At 37.2% G+C, this 23501-nt stretch overlaps 1 protein-coding gene across 2 annotated transcripts; it reads right to left on the bottom strand.

Moving 5' to 3' along the window:
- Positions 1–1632: 1632 nt before the first annotated feature.
- LOC18440630 (F-box/RNI-like superfamily protein) lies at positions 1633–16624 on the bottom strand. Of its 2 annotated transcripts, none has more exons than XR_016043003.1 (8): positions 15116–16611; positions 13362–13607; positions 11932–12338; positions 4570–4793; positions 3673–3865; positions 3348–3424; positions 2565–2715; positions 1633–2354 (listed from the first exon to the last, which is right to left on the bottom strand). XR_016043003.1 is itself a non-coding variant. In XM_006850768.4 (8 exons), the coding sequence occupies exons 1-8, from the start codon at positions 15440–15442 to the stop codon at positions 2058–2060; spliced, it is 1884 nt and encodes a 627-aa protein (XP_006850831.1). In that variant the 5' UTR covers positions 15443–16624; the 3' UTR covers positions 1633–2057. The 2 variants fall into 2 exon arrangements, 1 of the variants encoding a protein (XP_006850831.1); XM_006850768.4 differs by having other exon boundaries at positions 4608–4793; positions 15116–16624.
- Positions 16625–23501: the final 6877 nt, after the last annotated feature.

The raw sequence follows: 23501 nt of genomic DNA, 5'->3' as shown, positions 1-23501 counted from the left end.
ATAACATCCTCAAGCTAGCAACCAAATCCCAAAGAAAAGGAAGAAAAAGAAATTAATACCATTCGGTAGGTGCCTGGGAAAAATGATGTCGTAAATTTCAACACAGGTTGTCCACTTTTTGGACTATAAGATCCAAGTATTTAGAAAGTTAAAAAACTAATCTTTTTTTCATTTTTCTTCAAACACCAATTTGGTAATATTCTAAAATGGATCCTAAAACTTTATATAAAAATTGCTCCTAAATAGGTGTCATACCCGAAGGAGTAAATATACAATATGATCAAGTGGGAGCATGCTGTACGAGCTATAGAAAAGTAGGCAAAATGTTAGTTTTTTTTTTTTTTTTTTTTTTTTTGTAATTCAATAAGGATGACGGCCCACATACAACTGAGGTATGAGATATGCTACCACTATGACCCCCTTACCCACATAAGAGAAAAAATAAGGATACTTAAAACTATGAATATATAAAGTGCTCCCGTGAAAGCAAAAGAACCATTTAGAGAATTTTCTGGTAAAAGAAAAAAAAATGGAATCCATGTTAAACTCAACCACGAGCATTTTCATTAAAAAACATAGATAAGAGTTCCACAATGCTTGTGATCAAATCATCTGAATTTAGACAATCTCTATTCAATCTTAAGACGGGTGGTGCGGCATTGCGCTACATCCTTGAAATTTGGAATCCTAAACTAAAACAAGTAGAGGAAGTGATAGTATACCCTTTTGACAGGTGACATCCCTAAATTTGAGGTCCTAAATTACTCTTAAATAAAGGGACAGAGCATAAAATCTTTTAATTGGAAAGTGAATCATGGTGAAACATAAAAGATAGATTCAAAGGCCCATTTTGGAGGATTTATGAAACCTATTGTAGCTCGAGACAATCATGCTTGGATATTTATTAAAGAGGGTTTATCAACCTGAAATTTTGAGATCCACAACATAATCACGAGGTATCGACAAATTTTGGATTATGAGTCTCTAAACGCTTATTGTGTGAGAATATTATAGACAATCCCTTAGATCTTAGGATTATTTTGGTTTTCCTTCTAGCACCTAGAGTGCATAATAGAATCATCAAATACATATTTTCAGAAAAGAGAAATTCAGATTCTAAGATTTTGAAGACTTCCCTATGAATTCACAATAGAATCATGAAATACATATTTTCATAAAAGAGTAATTCAGATTCTAAGCTTTTGAACACTTAGTCTGTTTGAATATCAGACGGTCACAATCTCTCTTAAATCTTTGGGTATTTTTTTTCTCTTTCATTCTTCATGCATCATGCGCTCAAATAAGTGCATATGAGATTTTTCTTTTGTTGCTTCAGATTAATCGATTGGTTGAAGAAGTCACATTCCCAAAATTTGGGGTTCTAAAGTACATTCTTAAATAGGGCTTCATTTGGCTTTTGAAAAATCTAGGGGATCAAATCCTTCTTTCTCATGAGATGTATAATAGAAAAGTCAGAAAGGAGACGATAAATGGGGGCTATGATACAATTTTGAATATCAACAGCAATGGTTCTCTGATATGAACCCAAGGCACACGATAAAAGACCTGGCATTCATGGAATCACTAGAAATAATTTTTTTTATCAAGCTTACAAACAACCATACAGAAATAAGACATACAATTAACAAGCTTCTAATTAATAAAACAGAGTCAAATATCATGAACAAATAATGCCCCAATAAAATTCCAAATTGATTAAAGATAAGAGGCTAAATGATAAATCGTGACTTAGCCCACTAACAATGGTGGGCTTTATATGGGCCCCATACACAGCATTTATGTGTATGGAGATCGATAACTGCCTGTTCTGTTTAATCTTTTCACCAGATGGTTGGCTGTAAACCGACAATAATACTACATATTAATTACGGTTTGACAAGAATGGTTGGTGTTAGTCTGTGACATTGTCAGTCACCAGAGATGTAAATCATGACTATGCGAACCCATAGAGTTTCCCATGATGATATACAACGATCACATTTTCCCTTCCATCACGAAGGGCACTTCACAACCCCTTGAAGCACATTAAATTGTAATCAGAGCTCCAAGCAAACGTCAGCTAAAACTGAAGCTGCTCTTCTCCTTGTCCTTTGGCTCACTTTCCATTTCTCAACCACCACCTTTTTTATACTGAGACAGCTTGAGACCACGGTGGCCACACCAGCAGCTGTTACAGATGGGCAATAAACCATGTGGCACGATTCGAGCCTCGTACATCTCTTTACAAGATGCCCAAGACCTATATCAGATATTTTTCGACAGTGAGACAAAACAATGTCCTTAAGTAAGGGACACCCTTCCCCTAATTCAGCGAGGGCCATGTCTCCTACATTCTGCAAAGCCACCATGGATGATCATAAAGCAGTCAACTAATTAGGGAAGTGTTGAAAAATGACATACTAGATAAGAGAGTGCATGAAACCGAGAATGTGAGAGAGAGGTGCAAACAGGTTAAACCACGACCATACCTGGCAAACACTAATGGGTGTGTGCACGTGTGTGAGTGAGAGAGAAACATTTAAATGGGTTGTGAGAAGGCCTACCCGGCAAACACTAACATCAAGATAAACAAGTTCAGGGCAACCCTTGGCTATGGCCATCACTCCGGCATCCCCAATACGGTGGCAACCACTGACATTGAGATACCGTAGAGAACATCCCCGACCGATCGCAATAAGGGCCTCATCGCCCACCCTGGTTAATCCATGGTAAACGAAAGTTAATACCTCTTCTTTAAACCAAATTTAACTACAACCCAGAATGAAGATAATGACATGACAAAACCAAATAGTTTCCAATTCAAACTGTAGGAAGACGAGAAAAAGAAAATGGATCAGAGTCACATTATTAAAGGAAAAGGAAAGCCTGCTATAGCAGCATGCTCATCATATTCCTGTCAGAATTGAAACCATCCAAATCCATAAAAAGAGGAACCCAGAGGTGATGATAACACATCAACAATAACCACTTTTTCCAGTGAACGCCATCAGCATCAACCCTACTTCAGCAGTCCCAAGTAACAGTAAGATATTCATTTGCCTAACTAAGCCAAGGTTTTCTAAGCAAAAAATACAACACGGATTTGGAGAGAGACATGTTTTCACAAGAATCACATTAGAGATAATTTCAAATTGCAGAAAAGAGCCAATATAATGAAGAGCAGAGCATAAGAAAATGGATAACTTCCAATAATTGGCCTCATAATGCCAAGAACAACCATGCTTTTCAAGGGAAGTGATGAAAGGTGACAAACTACGAGACAACATTACCATATAAAAAATAACTCTATAACAGAAGGAAATATAATGGGTCCAAACAAAACTCACCTATCACAGAATCGAAGGCTTAGATCTGTCAAAAATTTGCAATTTTCACCCACAGCTATGATACCTTTGTCACCAATCTGTGTATATTAATAGCAAACATGAGATCTTTTACAATAGATTCAGAAACAAGAAACTACAAAGCAAGCTGATTTATCATATACTATAGCCTTAATATATTACCAGCACAAAATCTTGAAATAAGACGACATTCTAATTTCTAGGAGAAAATTTCAAGCAACACATGCCACTTAAGGATATTGTTTACGTAAATTCAAAAAAAAAAAATAAATAAATAAAAAAAGGGGCCAAGTGATGAAAAGGCTACCTCATAGCATCTACGCACATGAAGTTTTTTCAAGTTCTTGCATCCTTGAGCTATATTGCATATGGCAGCATCTCCTATACTCGAACAGTCAACTAAGTGAAGTGCCTGCAGCAATTTGCACCCCCTTCCAATTTCCAAGAGGGCATTATCACCAATTTTTTGGCAGTACATAAGAACCAGTTCCGAGAGGCCCCTGCAGTTCGTAAAAACAGAATAAATTTTTTTTACGAGAGCTAATAACAAAAAGAACAGTTACACGTAAGATTCCCATCTAAAGGAAATAAACGGCGAAAGTAAAACTAGCAAAACACAAGTTTCACATGAGATGGATCATTGACAAGAAAATTTGCACATGCCGAGGATAAACACGTCACAGTCAAGTCTTAAAAGTGATGCTACTGATTATCGTCACATTAGCAGAGGCCCCTAAAACCGCCACAACATAGTGTGCTATCCAACATGTACCTAAGTCCCAAGGTTGTAGAATCCTATAACATACCAGCAGTTAGGTCTTTACAAAAGAAAATTTACATGTAAGATTCAACCATTGTTTGGATGAAAGTCCCAGACTAGTTGCGAGAAACGGCCTTTTTCAATGAACCATTGTCCAGTGATAGATATTAACCCCAACGACATATCTCACCCATGTATCCAACAACGTACGTAGTACGCCAGCATCTAGTGACAGAAAATGACATCACTGCTTAATTCCTCCTCCAACATCCCCGCTGCCAGACTATAATGTGCATAACCATTACAGAAACTCTTCGGCAAAAGTTTGAGGTACAATGGTGTATCACATCACAAGGAAGAAGTTCCACACAAAAATGAGAAGACAAGTAAATGACAAATAAATTAGCTACTCAGCATCAAAAACCAGTTCCAAGGAAGCCTTACCCAGAATCCAGAGAGAAGTTAGGAAAAGAAAAACATACTGGCAAGATCTTCCAATGGCTTCAAGTCCAGATGTTCCAATATTATGGCAACCGTTAATTTCCAGATGAGTAAGCTCAGTGCAGCCAACAGCAATTGCAGCAAGACTCTTGTCACTCAAGAAATAGCAGTCGGTCAAAGTGAGAACATTGAGGTTTTTACATCCCTTTCCAATGGCACAGAGGCTCCTACAAGATCCACGAGAAAGTAAACATCACTGCTGACCAGGAGTTAAGAAGCTTAAGCTAATATTTACTAAGCCGCAGAAAGGGGAAAAGATTAAAGCCCACTAAGCCCTGCAAAGCGTCAAGTATGCATTGATACCATGAGAATGCATTTTTTTGTTTTTTTGATAATGCATTGATAGCATATGTGTACATGTCATTCAATAGCTCTCTCTTGAAAAGACACACAGAACGACCCATTGTAGACAACATAAATTTAGAGCATCATGATGGAATAAATCCTTAAATCTCCAATATGTTAAATAAGTATCTGGATGAATGACATATAAAGGAATTCTTCTGTTATGAGAAGCTGAGATCAGTCAATACATCCACAACAATATATCTGTTAATTTTTATTTAAAAATTTTTGGAGTTCAAAAGCCTTCTTAATGTTAATATTGGTGCTGGTCCATCATGCTCTTTTGGTATGCATGGACCACCACTTCTTCCTCCCACCTTTTTCTTTTGTCTTAATTGTTTGTTAATTGTTGCTTGGTCATGGAGACCTCACCTCCTTGCCCTCATGGGAGACAAGTGTCCATGCACTTGGCATTACACATTCTCTCTCTCTCTCTCTCTCTCTCTCTCTCTCTCTCTCTCTCTCTCTCTCTCTCTCTCTCACTCTCACTCTCTTTAGTTGCCACTTCTCTACCCTCCCTATATTATATTATTTCTCTACTATATAAGCCTTGGGCAAGAGAGAGAAAGCAGATGGAGATGTATGAATTTGGGAGAGTGGAGGGAGTGAGGTCAATGGAAATTCCAGCACCATTTTGAAGAGGGATTTGAGGTATTTTCCAAGAAAAATAAACTCATAGAATTTCTTCTTGATGTTTCTTTTTCCTTTAAGTAAGATCAGTTTAGATATTGTGTTTTTAGAGAGTTTTTTGAGCATGCAACTCAAAAACTTTGATTGTTTATGATCGGGCTATATCCTGGGGGTTTGTTCACCAGATACCCTATTGCATCTCGATTTAGTATCGGATAGGGGGTGATCAACACTTCAAAGAAAGCGAGCTCCTCTCGTGCCTCCAGATCCCGATCTTTGTTGCCCCATTGTGTAACCTCCGAATCCAAATTCCCAACTCCTACGGGAGTCCGTCTGGTACTAGGAGTGTTTCGCTTTTCCATTGTATAACCTCCAAATCCAGATTCTGACTCCTACGGGAGTCCGACTGGCACTAGAAGTGTTTCGTTTTTCCAGATATAACCTCCAAATCCAGATTCGGACTCCTACGGGCTGATTGGTACTAGGAGCGTTCTGGTACAATCCAAGCTTTATCTCAGTTTAGGGGAGTTAGTGCAAAGCTTATCGGTATGGAAGCTCGCTTAAAGCTATGACCCAAGATTTTGTCAAACTAGACTGTTTTGATGGACTTAATTAAAGACAATGGCAGTCGAAAGTACTATTCTTACTTAAGACCTTAAAAGTGGAATATGTGCTAAGAGAACCATAGCCTATTGCTCCAAGTACTTCCTTGATACCTACCGGTAATTAGACTTCTGCAGATCGGATTACCGAAGAAATTGCAGCATGGGACGAAAATGATTATAATTGCAAAGGGCATATCCTGAATGCTCTAAATGATCCGTTGTTTGATCTATACTCAGGAATGCCAACTGCAAAGGAACTATGAGCAGCTTTGGAAACTAAATATAGAGAAGAAGATGTTGGCAACAAGAAGTATCTCATTAGCAGATACTTAAACTTTAAAATTACAGAAGAAAAACTGATATTCGCTCAAATTCATGATTTTCAAATCATGGCAAATGAACTTGCGTCGAATGGCATTAAACTTGATGATGCATTCCATGTTGGGGCAATAATTGACAAATTGCCTTCTTCATGGCAATACTACAGAAATACATTGATGCATAAGTCTAAAGACTTTAGACTCGAACAGTTAATGACCCATCTGAGAATTGAAGAAGAGACCAAACTCCGAGATGCCAAAGAATACAAATCTCATATGGTCACCAGAGCTCATACAATTGAAGGTACGAGAAGAAAGAAACCAAGAACTCATAAAGGAATCAAGATGGAAGGAAAGAAAGAAGAAAAGAAAGACACCAAAGATGTAAACCCGAAGACAACCCAGGATAAAGGAATGAAACCCTTGGTATGCTTCTTCTGTGGCAAAATTGGCCATGTGCAAAAATTTTGCAAAACCAGAAAGAAGCTACAAGCTCAAGCCAACGTGACCAAAGAAAAATTGGTTGCCATGATCTCCGAAGTCAATGAAATAGAGAGCACTGCAGACTGGTGGGTGGACTCAGGTGCGACTAAACACATCTATAATAACAGGAACTTCTTTAGGACTTTCAAAATGGTGGGGGGCGACGCTGTCTTGTATATGGGTAACTCTTCCTCCTCTAAAGTTGTTGGCAAAGGGACGGTTGAACTAAAATTCACATCCGGTAATGTCCTTACCCTTCTGGATGTGTTTCATGCCACTGCAGTCCGGAGAAACCTAGTATCTGCATATCTTTTGAACAAGAGCGGTTTCAAACTTGTCTTTGAGTTCGACAAGTTTATCTTGTCGAAAAATGATGCCTTTGAAGGAATGGGCTACGCCTCGGAAGGCATGTTCAAGCTCAATCTTCATAATGAAATAGTTACATCTTCTTCTGTGTATATGCTTGATTTTCTTTCCTTATAGCATGGTATATTACGACATGTCAATTATCATGCATTAAGAAAGATGAGTAGTTTAGACCTAAATCCAAAGTGTGCGACTTTAGAGAATACTCTGTGTGAAGTCTGTATACGGTCTAAGATCAAAAGAAAACCCCTTCCTAAGGCAAAACGAAGTTCCATGTTACTGGAAGCAATTCATAGTGATGTCTGTGATCTGAGAGGCGTACAAACTTGTGGTGGGAAGAAATACTTTGTCACTTTCTTAGATGATTTCTCAAGATACACCTATGTTTACTTGATTAGAAACAAATATGAAGTATTTGAGAAATTCAAAGTTTACAAAACAGAAGTTGAGAACCAACTGAATTTTAATATTAAGGTTCTTAGAAGTGACCTTTAGGGAACGAAGTTCCATGTTACTGGAATTAATTCATAGTGATGTCTGTGATCTGAGAGGCGTACAAACTTGTGGTGGGAAGAAATACTTTGTCACTTTCTTAGATGATTTCTCAAGATACACCTATGTTTACTTGATAAGAAACAAAGATGAAGTATTTGAGAAATTCAAAGTTTACAAAACAGAAGTTGAGAAGCAACTAAATTTTAATATTTAGGTTCTTAGAAGTGACAGAGGTGGTGAATATTGTTCCCCTGATTTCACTAACTTTTGTGAAAAAAATGGAATTAGTCACTAAGTTACTGCCCCATACACACCACAACATAATGGCTTAGCTGAAAGGAAAAATCACTTTCTTATGGACATGGTCAATGCGATGCTCATCAGTTCCAACCTCCCTGCTAATATTTAGGGAGAAGCCCTTATGTCTGCTCGTTTCATTTTAAACCGTATACCATATTCGAATTCTAGTGCTTCACCATATGAAAATTGGATAGTTAGGAAAGCTCATCTAGAATTTCTCAAGGTTTGGGGATGTGCAGCCTTGGTAACGCTCCCTGACCCAAACTTGGACCTAGATTTATAAAGTGTGTTTCTATGGGCTATGCTGAACATAGCAAAGCCTATAGACTTCTGGACCTCGAGTCAAATGTAATCATAGAGTCCAAGGATGTAGAATTGTTTGAACACACATTTATTGGTGAAAGGGATAATGAATATGAAGCCTGACATTGTAAACGTAAAATTGGTGAACTAGATGAAGAAATTTACATTGAGCAACCACAGGGATTTGTCCTTAAAGTAGTAATAGTTTGCCTGTATGTAGATGATATGCTCATACTAGGCAGCCATACTGCATGCATTAAGGACACAAAGAAGTTTTTGTCTTTTGAATTTAATATGAAAGACATGGGGCTAGCTAATGTGATACTTGGAATTAACAGCGAAACTACCGACTGGGTATGTCTTAACCCAGAGCCACTATATAGAGAAAGTGTTCAAAAGACTTGATCACTTTGATTCCAAGCCAATTTCAACCCCTTATGATGCTCATATGAAACTCAAAGACCGTGAAGGTCCTATTTCTCAATTGGACAATGCCAGAGTCATTGGATGTATAATGTATGCAATGTCATGCACTAAACTAGCTATAGCCTTTGTTGTGGGTAAACTGAGTAGATATACCAATAACCCAGGTCAAGAGCATTGGAATGCAGTCTACAGGGTACTGAGATATCTCAAATGAACCATAGACTATGGCCTGCATTATGTGGGTGAACCCGCTATATTCGAAGGATACAGTGATGCAAATTGGATTACGGTTTCGGAAGAAATCCATGTCTACTAGCGGATGGATCTTCACCTTTGGTGAGGGTGCCGTCAGTTGGGGTTCCAAGAAGCAAACTTGTATCTCCAAATCTACGATGGAATCGGAGTTAATAGCCTTGGAAGTCGCTAGCAAAGAGGCTAAGTGGCTAAGGAACTTGCGGGTAGACGTACCACATGTTCAAGTCCCAGGCTTGCAGTCTCATACGATGTGACTATGAAGTTTTGTATACCAAACATATGGTTAGGGATTTACTTCGAGAAATCCAGTTTTCCTTGCTAGAGGTAAAATCAGTTGAGACTTATGCTTGAAATGGAGTCAGTTGTACTCCATATGAGCGATACCTAGCACTTGGTAGAATTTTGCGAAAAACCTTGCAAGGCACCAAGTCTGGAAGAAAGCTAGAGGGATGGGATTGAGCCCAAATGAATTTATGCCACAAGGCGATGGGACCCTACCTAGGATAAGGAGATCCCAAGACAAATGTTCAAGGGGAAAATAAGTCGCTCGTGTGATGTATGATGGTTGTGGGTACCACAAAAGTTTTATATTATGGAAATTTATAAATTTCTACCCCATCCCTGGCCGCGTGGTACATTTACTGCAATGAATCAAGAGGTTGAGCTTTGCTCTTAATGATTCCATTTGCCTAGATGATGTAAGGCCTAGGCTAGGATGTTGTATTGCAAAACATCTTCCTTGGACTCACCTTTATGAGTGTGGAAGTGGAGGTTGCTTCCTATGGGAACTAACCATTCCCTAGAGCGCTTATGAAAACCAGGTAGAGAGCATGGCCTTTAATGCGCAAGCCTTTAAGAAAATCATAGCTTTTGAAAGGAAATATGTGGTATATGGGAGGCTTATCTTTTATGGACATAGTTCAAGGTTCGTCCACTCACTGTCCTGATAAGTGTTCAGTATAACACTATGTAGAGGTTCAAGTCTGAATAACACCTTCACTTATGTATTTCCTTTCCTGATCTTACTTCTTTTCTGCCTGTCTGATAGGTTTTTGAAACTGGTGGGGGATTGTTAGTTTTTATTTAGAAAATTTTGTAGTTTCAAAATCCTTTTTAATGTTAATATTGGTGATAGTACATCATGCTCTTTTGGTATGCATGGACCACCACTTCTTCCTCCCACCTTTTTGTTTTGTCTTATTTATTTTTTAATTGTTGCTTGGTCATGGTAACCTCACCTCCTTGCCCTCATTGGGGACAAGTGTCCATGCACTTGGCATTACACATTCTCCATGTCTCTCTCACTCTCTCTTTAGTTGCCAGTTCTCTACCCTCCCTATATTATATTATTTCTCTACTATATAAGCCTTGGGCAAGAGAGAGAAAGCAGATGGAGATGTATGCATTTGGGAGAGTGAAGGGAGTGAGGTTAATGGAAATTTCCAGTAACATTTTGAAGAGGGATTTGAGGTATTTTCCAAAAAAATGAACTCATAGAATTTCTTTTGATGTTTATTTTTCCTTTAAGTAAGAACAGTTTAGATGATGTGTTTTTAGAGAGTTTTCTGAGCATGCAACTCATAAACTCTAATTGTTTATGATCTGGCTGTATCCTAGGGGTGTGTTCACCAGATACCTTATTGCATCTCGGTTTAGTACCTGGTAGGGGGTGATCAACACTTCGAAGAAAGTGAGCTCCTCTCGTGCCTCGAGATCCCGATCTTTGTTGCCACATTATGTAACCTCCAAATCCAAATTCCGACTCCTACGGGAGTCCGACTAGTACTAGGAGTGTTTCGTTTTTCTATAGTATAACCTCTGAATCCATATTCCGACTCCTATGGGAGTCGGACTGGCACTAGGAGTGTTTTGTTTTTCCAGATATAACCTCCGAATCTAGATTCTGAATCCTACAAGATACCGACTGGTACTAGGAGCGTTCTGGTACAATCCAAGCTTTATCTCGATCTAGGGGAGGTGCTGCCGAATTTTTCCCAAGATGAGAGTTAGTGCAAAGCGTATCGAGCGCAAGTTCCACTTATGAGAGGGCAATCAGATCTATCGGTCGTAAGTTCAAGCTATCGGTCATGAGTTCAAGCTATCGGTCGTGAGTTCAAGCTATCGGTCGTGAGTTCAAGCTATCGGTCGTGAGTTCAAGCTATCGACCGTTAGTTCAAGCTATCGGTTGTGAGTTCAAGCAATCGACAGTGGGTTCAAGCTATCGACCATGAGTTCAAGCAATCGGTCGTGCGTTCAAGCTATCAATCGTGCATTCATACTACCGACTGTGCTTTCCAGCTATCAACAGTCTGTTAAGTTTCCACCATGCAACAGCCATTACCACTACCCAAACATAACAATATCCACACAAAAACATCCTTGCAGAACAATATGGAGGAGCTGAATAAGCTGAATTATATGGATGTGTTGTTGAGTCATAATAAAAAAAAGCAGACAATATTGACCTGATGTTAGCAAAAGGAGAATTAGAATATCTGGAAATTATCTATGTTCTGATGTTCAGATTTTTTCTTTTCTTTTTCTTTTTCGACACAAGATTTGACTCCTAAACTAAATGGCCAATCATATGAGCTTATTACCACATGCCACAGAACTGAAACAAATTGCATTAAATTTTCTTCTAGTGTTATTGAGCAAAGGTAAAATAACAGGCAGGAATAAAGAAAGAGATTACAAAAGAAATTAGTTCCAAATGGAAGATTGTTTGCATAATTAGGCGAGACATCAGAATAAGAACCCAAGAACAAATAACTTACCGATCTGTGAATTTCTGGAAGCTGGATAACGCCAAGACTTCCAGTGACAAACAATAAGCACCTACTGCTTGCAGAGCTTCATCAGTGACATTTATACATTGCAGTCTCAAGGACTTCAAAGATTGGCATCCTTGAGCTACAGCAAGCACGCCACTGGTTTTAATGAATTCTGAATCCAAAGATAAGCTCTCAAGTGATGTGCAGTAAGCCCCAACTGCTTCCAGAGAAATATCAGAAATTCTTGCACATGTAGCCACACCCAGGGATTTTAATGTTTGTCCACAACCAGCTACTAAATTGGTTAATCCTGTGTCGGTTAAACCCTCACAGAACCGCAAGTTCAAGTCTTCAAGTTGCTTGCAACACTCCCCAACTGCTGCAAGACCTTGATCCCCCACATAGCAACCCTGCGTAAGTAGGTCTAGAATATTATAGACCAATTTCAGATCAAGTTCATATGGTTCACACACATACAATGATACAATTTAAATTCAAAAAGACAAAGAAACAAAAAAGCCAAGAAGAAGACAGGCCACTTCAAAGTTCAAAAATCTATTAGAATGGGACATGCATATTTGCAACTCCATTATGAGGCTCTGTTTATTGTGAAAATATGGGTGCCAAAACAAATTTGTTTGGCTGATAAAACTTTTTATTTTCACCAGCTAGGAATCAAACCCCAGTCTATGTGGCAGATAAAAACATTGCTGTACATATTTGAAATCACAAGACCAAATTTTATAGGTTTTAAGACAAGCAAGTTTGAAACTCAAAAGCTGATTTCCAACATACAAACGGGATGCCAAACCCCGACCTCAATGTTTGGTGAACATGCACAGCGTGAAATAGAGACCGAGGATTTATAATTTTTCGTTAACCTTAATATATAAGAATGAATACTGAATTTTCAAACTGATATACTTTTGCTTCTAATTCCTTTATGGTCACCATTTTGGCTTGTTGACCAGAACAGGCCAGAAACCAAAGACTTCTTCTGGTTATTGATTTAATCCTGACCCATAATAGATATTGTTGTCAATAACATCAACTAACGGTGCATGTTTTTATTTAAATAAGTGATAGTCATTGCTTGAGAGTAACTCAATGACGTATCATTAATACACAAAGAAAATATAATATAAGTGTTTTTGCAGTTTTTGGTGCAGGTAAACTTTATTTATGGTTTAACATATGATTCGAGCTTGGGCTTGATCATATAAGGTGTTGTCGATTGCAACACTATATCCCAAGTACGAATCATACCCCTAAGCTACCCCAAAGACATATATCAACTATACGAATGAGTACCCATCCTTCCCCGAAGAGGCATGATTTCAGCGAAAACCAAAAGGCAGGACAACAAATAATTTCTATTAAGACAATAACCAGCTTCTCCATAAAAGATAAATAACAAGAAACATTGCTCTCACTTGCAAATCTAGGGCTCTCAATGCTCTACAGTTTTCTGCAATTGATTTCAGCCCTTGACTAGTGACAGCATTACACCATATTAAGCTAAGCTTTTCAAGCCTGGCAGAGCCTCTGGCAAGAGCAGTGAGACCAGCATCAGAGAGACTGCACAATTCAAGCTCAGCTTCTTCAGATCCACTATTTTCAGGCGCATAATGAAGTGTTGACAATAAGCTCAAGACATCAGAACTCCCACGAGTAATCCTCTGCATCAAAAGAAAAATTCATCCGGGTCCTTCAAATGAATTTGTGAAATAAAAGCAAATTTACCATGGCAAACAAAAGAAGCCAACAGATTAACTCTGACAATACATATATATATTAACGCAGCAATAACAGACTACTACCATTTCACAGTTCAAGGATGCATAAATCAGTCGTCAATAAGGCAACATTTCAAATAAGCTGAATCACTCAAGTTAACACTGATGGCACCATTTTTCCAATTATTATGTCAAAAATCCCAATGTGTTATTTGCAGTTAACATCTAGAGAAGGAAAATCTCAATAAGTGGATTGGCTGCGAAATCATTTCAAGAAGCCTAAAATATTCTTAAGTCTTAAGGTGATTTAAGGAATAAAAAGTCTAAAAGTGTATCTTTTTGTGCACATCATTGGGGGCTTTTAAACATGGAAAGTGTATGTCTGCTCATCATTGGAGTGTAGGTAGATCCCATATTCCCATTGTTAACCTAGAAATGCAACCTAGAAAATGCCTAGTGAATAGACTCATGGGAATGAATGCCATGCCCAATGAGAGAAGCTACAGGCCTCTAAATTTCAACATTAATGTCGCTGTATATTTTTATTTCTGAACTGTATCTTAATAACACTCTCCTCTACACCTATCATCAGTGGCAGGATGAAATTAACTTGAATGAAAAAGTTATAATGGACCACAATTTACGGCTTCGCTTATTTGACATATTATCTGTCCTTGTGTCACAATTCCAATCTCTCAAACAGAAATAAGAATAACAACTTAAGGGATTAAGGGCCAACATCTTTCAATGAAATTCTATTGTTATCATTGTTGCAGCTGTAACTGTTGTTTTTGTTGGTTGTCAGCAATCAAAAAAGTGAAGGCAAAAAACACTAGTTCAAAAACTAAAAAAGTTAAAAAGTAAAAAAAAAATTCAAAAAAAAAAAAAATTAAAAAAAAAAAAATATATATATATATATATATATATATATAGAGAGAGAGAGATATCGTTGTTGGTGGTGGTGGCTGCACGTTTTTTGACCATTCCAACAAATGGGACAAATTCCACCAGAATTTATCCAATATTAAATATTAAGAACTAACATTGTTCAAAGAAATTCCACTATTGTCACTGAACTACTGAAGCATTGGTTGTTGCTGGTGGTGGTGTTCTCCTTTATGTGATAATAGATGGAACAAGTTCCAAAACAGTTGTCCCATCAAAAAACATTAAAAATCAACATCATTTAATCAAATTTTATTTCTTCTGCTGACACAGTTTGTATTGTTGGTCGGGATGTTTCTCTCATTTGTAATATATTCAAAAGCAGAATGGAAACGAATCGTTATATCATTTAACAACAAAGTCACTTCACTTCATCATTAATAAATAAATAAGTAGTTAATCATTTCCTAAATAAAAATAAAAAATAAATAACCCGTTCTCAACAAAATCCACCAAACAGAGAAGCAAAACCCAAAAAAATGCAAGCTAGAGAGAGAGAGATTTACAGGTTTAAAGTGCCGGGAAATTCGGCCAACAAGGCCATTACCGCGATGGGAGAACCCAGTCTGAAACTGTAGACAAACAGGCAACCTCTCATCGATAAACACACTACGAAGGCCCGTGAATCTCTTTACAAGCAGTGAAATGCACCAATCTGGTATACCTGAAGCTCCAATTCTTATTGTTTCTCTGCTCATGCTCTCTAACCTACTCCATCTCTTACAAACCAATGAACAGGCATCCCTGCTCTCTTTTTGTCCATCAAGATGGTGGAAAATCTCAATCAGGAGCTCATCTGGTAAAATAGTATTGATCAGATCATGGCCTCTCATTTCTGGTTCCCCAAAAACACAAAAGCAGGGGAGTATGACCTATAATAGATGGAATTGAGGGTCCTATTCACAAAATCGCAGTGGATTACGGCATGAAATGCCCTATCTAAAATACGACGGAATCAGGGCACTGGCTCTAGAGAAATATAGGTGAAATGAATGAAATTTACAGTTTTCTGATAAGGACTAACCACAATTGCCCTAGAGAATCATGCTGAATAAGGGCAAATGATTTCCTAGCAAAACACAACAGGCAATGGAGAGAGAGAAAAAATTAAGGCATTTGCCCTAGAGAAACAAAGCTAGAGATCGTTTAAAGTGCAGATTCATCGCAAGGATGCCAGAGAAGTGCCTGGAATATAACAAATTCAGAGCAGATACACAGAGAATCACAACCAAAGTAGGGCATACGATGCCCTAGATAAACACAACCGAAACGGATCAAAAAACCCTAAAAAAATAAATCAGGGAATATCCCCCAGAGAAAAAGATATCCTTCCACAGAAATTACAGAATATCACGAATTAGGGCACAGATCGCTCTCAAGGGATTGCAAACAGGAAGAAATTCCCCCTAAAACGACTTCTGCCTTAAAAATGCTGGCCTTTAATAGCGGTCGCCCAGTGTGAAAATGGATAAATTGACCGTAGAACCATAGAAGTGCCCTCGAATAAAAAAGCAAAAGGCCTCTTATAGTATACATAGGGGAAGAAATCGAGGGGTAGCCATGGAGATTAACAGTGGTTGAAGCTGCCGCTAAGCTTAGGGCAATTCCCCTAGAGAGAGAAAGTAGGAGGAACTCAAAAGGAGCCAGAGCCACTTGCCCTGGTTCATGAGACAGGCACTTGCCCTAGAGAGAGAAGATGGACGACTCTTAGGGGCACGTGTCCTAGAGAGAAGATGGCACCTGCCCTAGAGAGAGAAAGTGGAAGATGCTTGAGGGAAAAGGCCCTTTGCCCTAGAGAGAAGAAAGACATGGAACGTATAGGGCACATGCCCTAGAGAGAAAATGGAAGATGCTTAAGGGAGGGGCACCTGCCCTAGAGAGAACGCGGAAGATGCTTAAGGGAGGGGCACTTGCCCTAGAGAGAAAGTGGAAGATGCTTAAGGGAGGGGCACTTGCCCTAGAGAGAGAGTGGAAGAAGCTTAGAGAATGGGCTTAAAGCTTTGATAAAAGTCCTAGAGAGAAGGTCAAATGGATTTGGAATTTGAGAAAATTACGTTAATGCCTGTTATAATATGCTTTTTTACGGATACACCTTTGAGTTTTCGTTATCATCGGGATGTTCATTTTTTCTCTTTCACAACGATATTTTAAAAAAAATATGATTTTACCTATTTTCGGATGTTGAATAACATAATTCAAAATTTCGATTTCGGTGTCGAAGAAATGAATTAATAATTTTCGGTTGAAGAACGGAAAACGAAAATAGCTGTTTTAACCTTCTTGTGCTGGAACAACCGAAATTAGTGTTTTCAGGTGTTGAACAATCGAAAATCTAATTTCGGTTGTTCAACATTCAAAAATGTGAATTGCTCTCCCTAACAACTGAAATTAAGTTTTCCGGTTGTTCAAAAATCGAAATTTTGATTTTGGTTTTTCAATAATCGAAATTTTGTGGAGTTCGGTTTTTTATTAACCGAAAATATTCGTGCCTATTTTTCCCACGTTTTAGCGTAATAAATTTTTTATATATATATAAGGTTGCAGGAAAACAAGCCAAATACAATATCATACCTTTTTTACTTTCCCCCAATACAATATCTCACGATATTAGCTCATAGTCGGGCTTGGTGTTCTTACTCTTACCATATGTTGTTAATTATTTTTGTTAATTTTCTTACAATTAACAGAGCAGTTTGTTAATTTTGTTACAATTGATTATTTTGAGCAGTTATTTTTTTTTTTGTTTATTGATTATTTTTCCTTTTATAGTAGTGCACTATTTGAATTTGTTATGTAATACTCACATTTCATGAACCCTAAAATAGTTAGAAATATCTAAATTGATTGTATTCTTTATTGTATCAATTTATTGTAACAACACAAATTATATTATCCATTTAATATAATAGCATTGACGATAGTTAATGAGGGAATGCAACTGGTATTCCGATATGGGGGGTCATTTGAAATAAATGCAAACGACGGTCATATCTTTTACAAAGGAAGAAAATTTAAGGTTACAAAGTATAATGGAAATAGTTATTTGGAGGAACTAAAAAGTTATTTTAGTAATTTAACAATGTGTGATCCAAACAATTTAGTCATTGTGTACCACAACATAAGTCTTTTTAGTGGGCTTGATTTTATTGATGTAAGTGATGATGTAGATATATATTTTATGTTGGGGTGAAAATCTTCTAAAATTGTTGTTCATTTTCAAGAAATAGGTGCCTTTACAATGGAGTCAGAACGGGAATCTATTGGTGATGGTTCATTTTTAAGAAATAGGTATATCTACAATTAACTTTTTTATCTGTAATTTGCTTTATTTTATTCTTTTATGTATATAAATTGTTGTTTCATCTTACACTCTATCTTTTGTCAATAGTCTGCGTAACACGTTAACTAATCAAGATCAAAACATTAAAGTGGCATCTAACCCTGAGCTTGTATCAGAGCGTGATATGGAGGATATTGAACCACTAGAGAGCCCATGTAGAGGAGTTGGTAACGAGGTTCAATTGAATATAGGGCAATATTTTGAAAGTGCCAATGAATGCCGGCATCTTGTTAATTTTGCAATCCACAATAATTTTGTTTTGAAATTTGACAAAAGTGAATTGGGACAAGTGTGGGCAAGTTGTAAGGCAAAAGGATGCACATAGCAAGTGCGGTGCTTACGAGTTAGTAGTACGACATACTTCAAAGTGAAATCTATGGTTAAGGAATACACATGTAGTGGTCCAATGGGGAGGGTCCATCAGCCAATAGCTCATAGTGATTGGGTGGCAAAAAAATTAAAGCCCGCCTTAGTGACCAACCAAAAATTAAAGCTAAAAACATCGTAAATGATGTTCAACATGATCATGGTGTTAGGCTTTCCTACATGCAAGCTTTGTAGGGAAAAGATTTAGCTAGAGAGATGATAGATGGATCACATGAACAACAATATCATGACCCCCCTGTATGCGGAGAAGCTCTGAAGAACCAACCCAAGAGTCGAAGTTCGCATTAACATAGATGAAGGAGTTCAAACGACTATTCATTGATTATCGTCCATGCATCATGAGTTTTGTTAATGGATGCAGGTCGTTAATTGGTATTGATGACACATTCTTAAAATAAAAATATCAAGGCATATTATTGTGCATCATTTATATAGATGCAAATAATGGACTCTTTCCATTGGCATTTGCAATGGTCGAGAAGAAGAACTACAGAAGTTGATATTGGTTCTTAAGTATAAAAAGTGAGTTATTAAATGAGTTTTCTAATCTGCATGCCTTAACAATTATATCAGATCGACAAAAAAAAATAAAAAAATGTTTTCCCACGTGTTTTCCAGCATTATGCATGCGACATATGGGAGAGAATTTCAAAGGATTTATAAAGAAGACAACAAACACCGAAGTATTGCTGATATTGTTTTTGAAGGCTACCCGTAAAGTGACTATTAGTGGGTTTGAAAAAATTATGTTTGACATACAGTGTGCTGACCTTGAAGCATATGAGTGGATTAAGAAAATCCCTCCCAAATACTAGGCAGATGCCTATTTCCTAAGGACAAGATACAATCATCTTACGTTTAGCATAGCCGAGTCATTCAATATTTGGATAATGTCAGTTGGAGATATACCGATAATTACAATGTGTGAAGAAATAAGGGTACAGTTGATGACCAGGTTTGAAGAGAAGATGGAGTTAGGTGATAGTTGAAGCGGCCTGCTAGTATCAAAAGCCCAAGAATTACTGAACTTGAGAAAGATGAAGGCTAGATTTTTTTACATAGTTATATCCGCTATGGATACACAGCTTGAGATCTACTTGTCGATCTAACTCATTGGACATGCAGTGGTAGAAAATGGCAACTCAGTGTCATACCGTGTACTCATGCGATTGTGGCTATTAACCATATACATTTGGATCCCACTGCATACTGCCTTCAGTATTTCACAGTGGAAACATTTAAAAAGGCCTTTCAAACTCCCTTTGGGCCTGTCCCCGATGATATTGAGTTGACAGGTTTGTTGAACCGTACAATGTTGCCACCAATGACGACACGCCTTCCTGGTTGACTGAAAAAGCAACGAAAAAGATCAAAGACTGAGCAGCCCATCACCAAGCTTATGAAATGCAAACGAAGCGGCACAATGGGTCATAATAGGATGACATGCAGAGAACCGATAGAGTGAATTATTTGTTGTCAATCTTGTGTTTTTGTATGGATGAATTGAGTGATTTTGGTGCTGTCAATCTTGTCTTGTATTTGGTGTTAGTGTGAATTGAGTGATTTAAGTGTTGATCTGAATCTGGTTACAATTCACTGTAATATAATTCTAATAGAAGATAAAAGAGCAATAAAACATAAAAGAGCATTCAATGAAAATCCACTGTAATATAAGAAGATTCAATGAAAATTGTGATTTCAGTTGTTCAACAACCGCAATTTTGGAAATTTCAAATGTTGAACTACCAAATTCTGAAAATTTTGGTTGTTGAACAACCAAATTTCTGATTGCGAAGATCCAAGGAGCTTATGGAATTCACAATCACAAATTCGGTTTTTGAACAACCAAAATTGGGATAATTTTTGTTGTTCAGCAACCGAAATTGGGATTTCGATTGTTCAACAAACGAAAGCACAAACATTGCGGTTGTTGAACAACTGAATTTCTGACTGCGAAGATCCAGGGAGCTTCTGGAATTCGTAGTCATAATTTCGGTTTTTGATCAACCGAATTTGAGATTTCGGTTGTTCAACAATCGAAATTGGGAATCACAAAAATGTCGGTTGTTGAACAACCGAATTTCTGACTGCGAAGTTCTAGGGAGCTTAGGGAATTCGCAATCGCAATTTCAGTTTTTAAACAACCGAATTTTTTATTGCAAAGACAACCTCGGTTATTCAACAAACGAAATTGTGAATTCAGTTGTTCAATGACATCATGCAAGCGTTGTATAGTAATATGATGCAACGACCTTAAAAAACCATTTTATGACCTAGAGTTGTTTTTTGAGGTGACTCATTTCGACCATATCTAGGGTTCAAATTGAACTTTTTTTTTTTGGGGGGGATTGATTATTGAAATGAAAAGAGTGTGTGTGCAAAATTTTGGGTCATACAAATACCACAAACATGGTTTTCTAGAAGTGTCGTAGCATTATACTATGATACAACCGTTGCATTGGATCATTACTCATATATATATATATATATATATATATATATATATATATTGCACAACAAAGTACAAATAATTCCCAGAAAAATAAAATCACTTACAACATCCTTTAAAAACAATACAAATGTATTCAATGACCATTACATTGCCCTTTCATAATATTACAACGGTCAAAATGACCATTACATTGCCAAAAAAATAAAATTACAAATACGCTTTCTCTTCAGCTGATACTGCTTCTGTCTCGTGTATGTCTTCTACGCTCCTCAACTGTAGGTTGTGTGGATGGAGCCAAATCTTCCGTAGCAGCCTGTCTACTCTCACCCACTACATCTTGTCCGCCTTGTTATTGTACAGCTTCATCATTAACTTCACGTTGTAATACTTCCATCCTAGCTTCTGTATCTTCCATGTTGACCGGTACAAACTTAGACAACATTTCAAACGCGTTGTTAACATGCTTATATACTTCAGGGTACCTCTTTTGTCTGTGTAAGTGCCTCTGCTAACATGATTATACTAGCCTTAAATGCACTAACCTGCAAAAACATTTTGTAGGCTAATATAAACATACAAACTGATTAGCAAATACAAAACTAAAGCAATTTGTAGGTTAAAATATATATACCAACTCATCCTCATAGCCTAGAGGTCTCATTATATACTGTGGTTCATGTGCAGGAACCACCTCTTCTTCTTCCTGATTACGAGGTTGCAAAATGTCAATAGGTGGGTTAGCAACATTGTGTATGATAAGATGGGACACTCGGTTGTACCAAGCCTTGTACTCCTCTAAGGCCAACCCATTTGCAGTATCGACTTCAATGTCTGTCATCATGTGATCATGGTGAGATAACCAATGATGAATCTTGTCAGAATTCACATTTCGCCAATCTCGCTACCCACTATGTTTGATGGACCTCTTACCAATAGATAAAGGTTTTATTAGAACGCCCTGTTTAGCTTCAAATTGGCGGGAAATACGATCTGGCATGTATAGGTCGGCAATATCATTAAAGATAAGAGTTACTATGCACATTGCAGTTTCGAATGTTTCATGCCTGTCATCTGAAATGGCTTCATCAGGCTTGAAGTACGGATTCCATATTACATGTTATATGAAGTGCAACACATATGACAATCAGTCAATAAAAAAATTATAAATAGTATAATATAATTGAAAGTATTGAATATCAAAGTACAAACTGACCTCATTTAGTTAGAGGCTATCTAATTCTTGTATAATGGGAAGCATCAAATTATGTAGATTGCCATAATAAATATTGGGTGGCTCCCACCATTTTGCCCTTGGCATATTTCTGAAATATCTTATGCGGTATAGGTCTCATATGCTTAATATGCTCATAAGACCAACAATGCATTACATTAAGATATGATAAGTTAAAATTTTCTAAGTAGTTAAAAGTATTATGCTTATATCTATACAAAAAATAAATTTACCTGCATAAGAATGGCAGAACCACTGAAATGTCTTCGCTTGAAAGTACAAGCTTTTCCAAGTGAACGATATAGATATGCGAGGGTTGCAACACCATTCATATCTGCTAGCTTGCTCAATATATTTAAAGAATTGCAAGTACCTTGTTGGGACTGTTGCAACTGACGCATCAACGAAAATGGTAACGCTAATGAGGAATAGTAGATATGCTCGAGTATACCTGACTATTTCCACAGGGGATGCATTAGGTGGCAATCCCCTAAAATTAGCCTTCAACCATGAATGTTTTATGGTTGTCAAGTTGCCTCCAATGGGGACTATACCCAAATTGTCCTCTATAAACTCGTGGAGATCACTGATAGGACGATATGTAACAGGCTGGCCATCTACAGCCAATCTTAAAATATCGTACACATCAAATAAAGTTGGAGTCATCTCACCAATTTGAATGTTATAATGGAATGAATTGGTCTCTGAGCGCCGCCTCTATGCATTGGTAGCAACCAAAGGATAATCAATTAAACCTGGTCGAATGATAGACAGAGCATCCAACCCAAAAGCGTTCACTAATTGAACTTGCTCTTCTGTTAGATGCCAATCGTTAAATTGAAAAGTCTTCTCATCGTTTTAAATTTCTTGTTTTTCCTGAATATGACAAATATAACATGTACGAGTCACATTATATATGCACATGTACTTCCCATATGAAATTGAAACAAACTACAGTTTACTAAAAAATAATAAACTTATGGAAAGAGCATATGCATATATTCATATACCTGTCCTTCCCATATGTAATATCTGTAGTAGGCTAGGGTCCTACGGACCTCTTGAGTATCCCCCCTCTGGATGGATACCACTCATATTCACTGAAATCGAGACATTAATAACTCATCATGCATATTACAATTACATTATGCATTTGCATGTACAATACTTGAATACAAGAATGCGATAATAAATTTACATATCGAACTATAAATGGAGTTACTAACACATCTACAACTTGTATGTAATCCATATATCAGTAAATCATATATTACTAACAATGGAATGGGTTTGTATGTAATCCATATATCAGAAAATCATATATCACTAACAATGGAATTGGCATGAAGTATTGTGTGCAAAAAATTTGTTCTCATATGATAACCAAAACAATGTACCTATTCATCTATGTACCATCTCTGTACCTATTCAAAATTTATGCTATAAGAAATTTTGAATTACAAAACCCACACCCATTCATTA

Source organism: Amborella trichopoda, chromosome 1 (assembly GCF_054954075.1).
Source record: "Amborella trichopoda isolate Santa Cruz 75 chromosome 1, AtrichopodaSantaCruz75HAP2 v2.0, whole genome shotgun sequence".
Taxonomy (NCBI): Eukaryota; Viridiplantae; Streptophyta; class Magnoliopsida; order Amborellales; family Amborellaceae; genus Amborella; species Amborella trichopoda.
This window is presented reverse-complemented; position numbering and strand designations above follow the sequence as displayed.

Coding starts and splice junctions, on each gene's coding strand:
- LOC18440630 (XM_006850768.4), bottom strand. CDS start 15,442: ATGAGAGGCCATGATCTGATCAATACTATTTTACCAGATGAGCTCCTG. Junction 3,866..4,607: donor GCCATTGGAAGATCTTGCCA/GTATGTTTTTCT, acceptor TACGAACTGCAG/GGGCCTCTCGGAACTGGTTC. Junction 2,716..3,347: donor AGCCTTCGATTCTGTGATAG/GTGAGTTTTGTT, acceptor TGGATTAACCAG/GGTGGGCGATGAGGCCCTTA.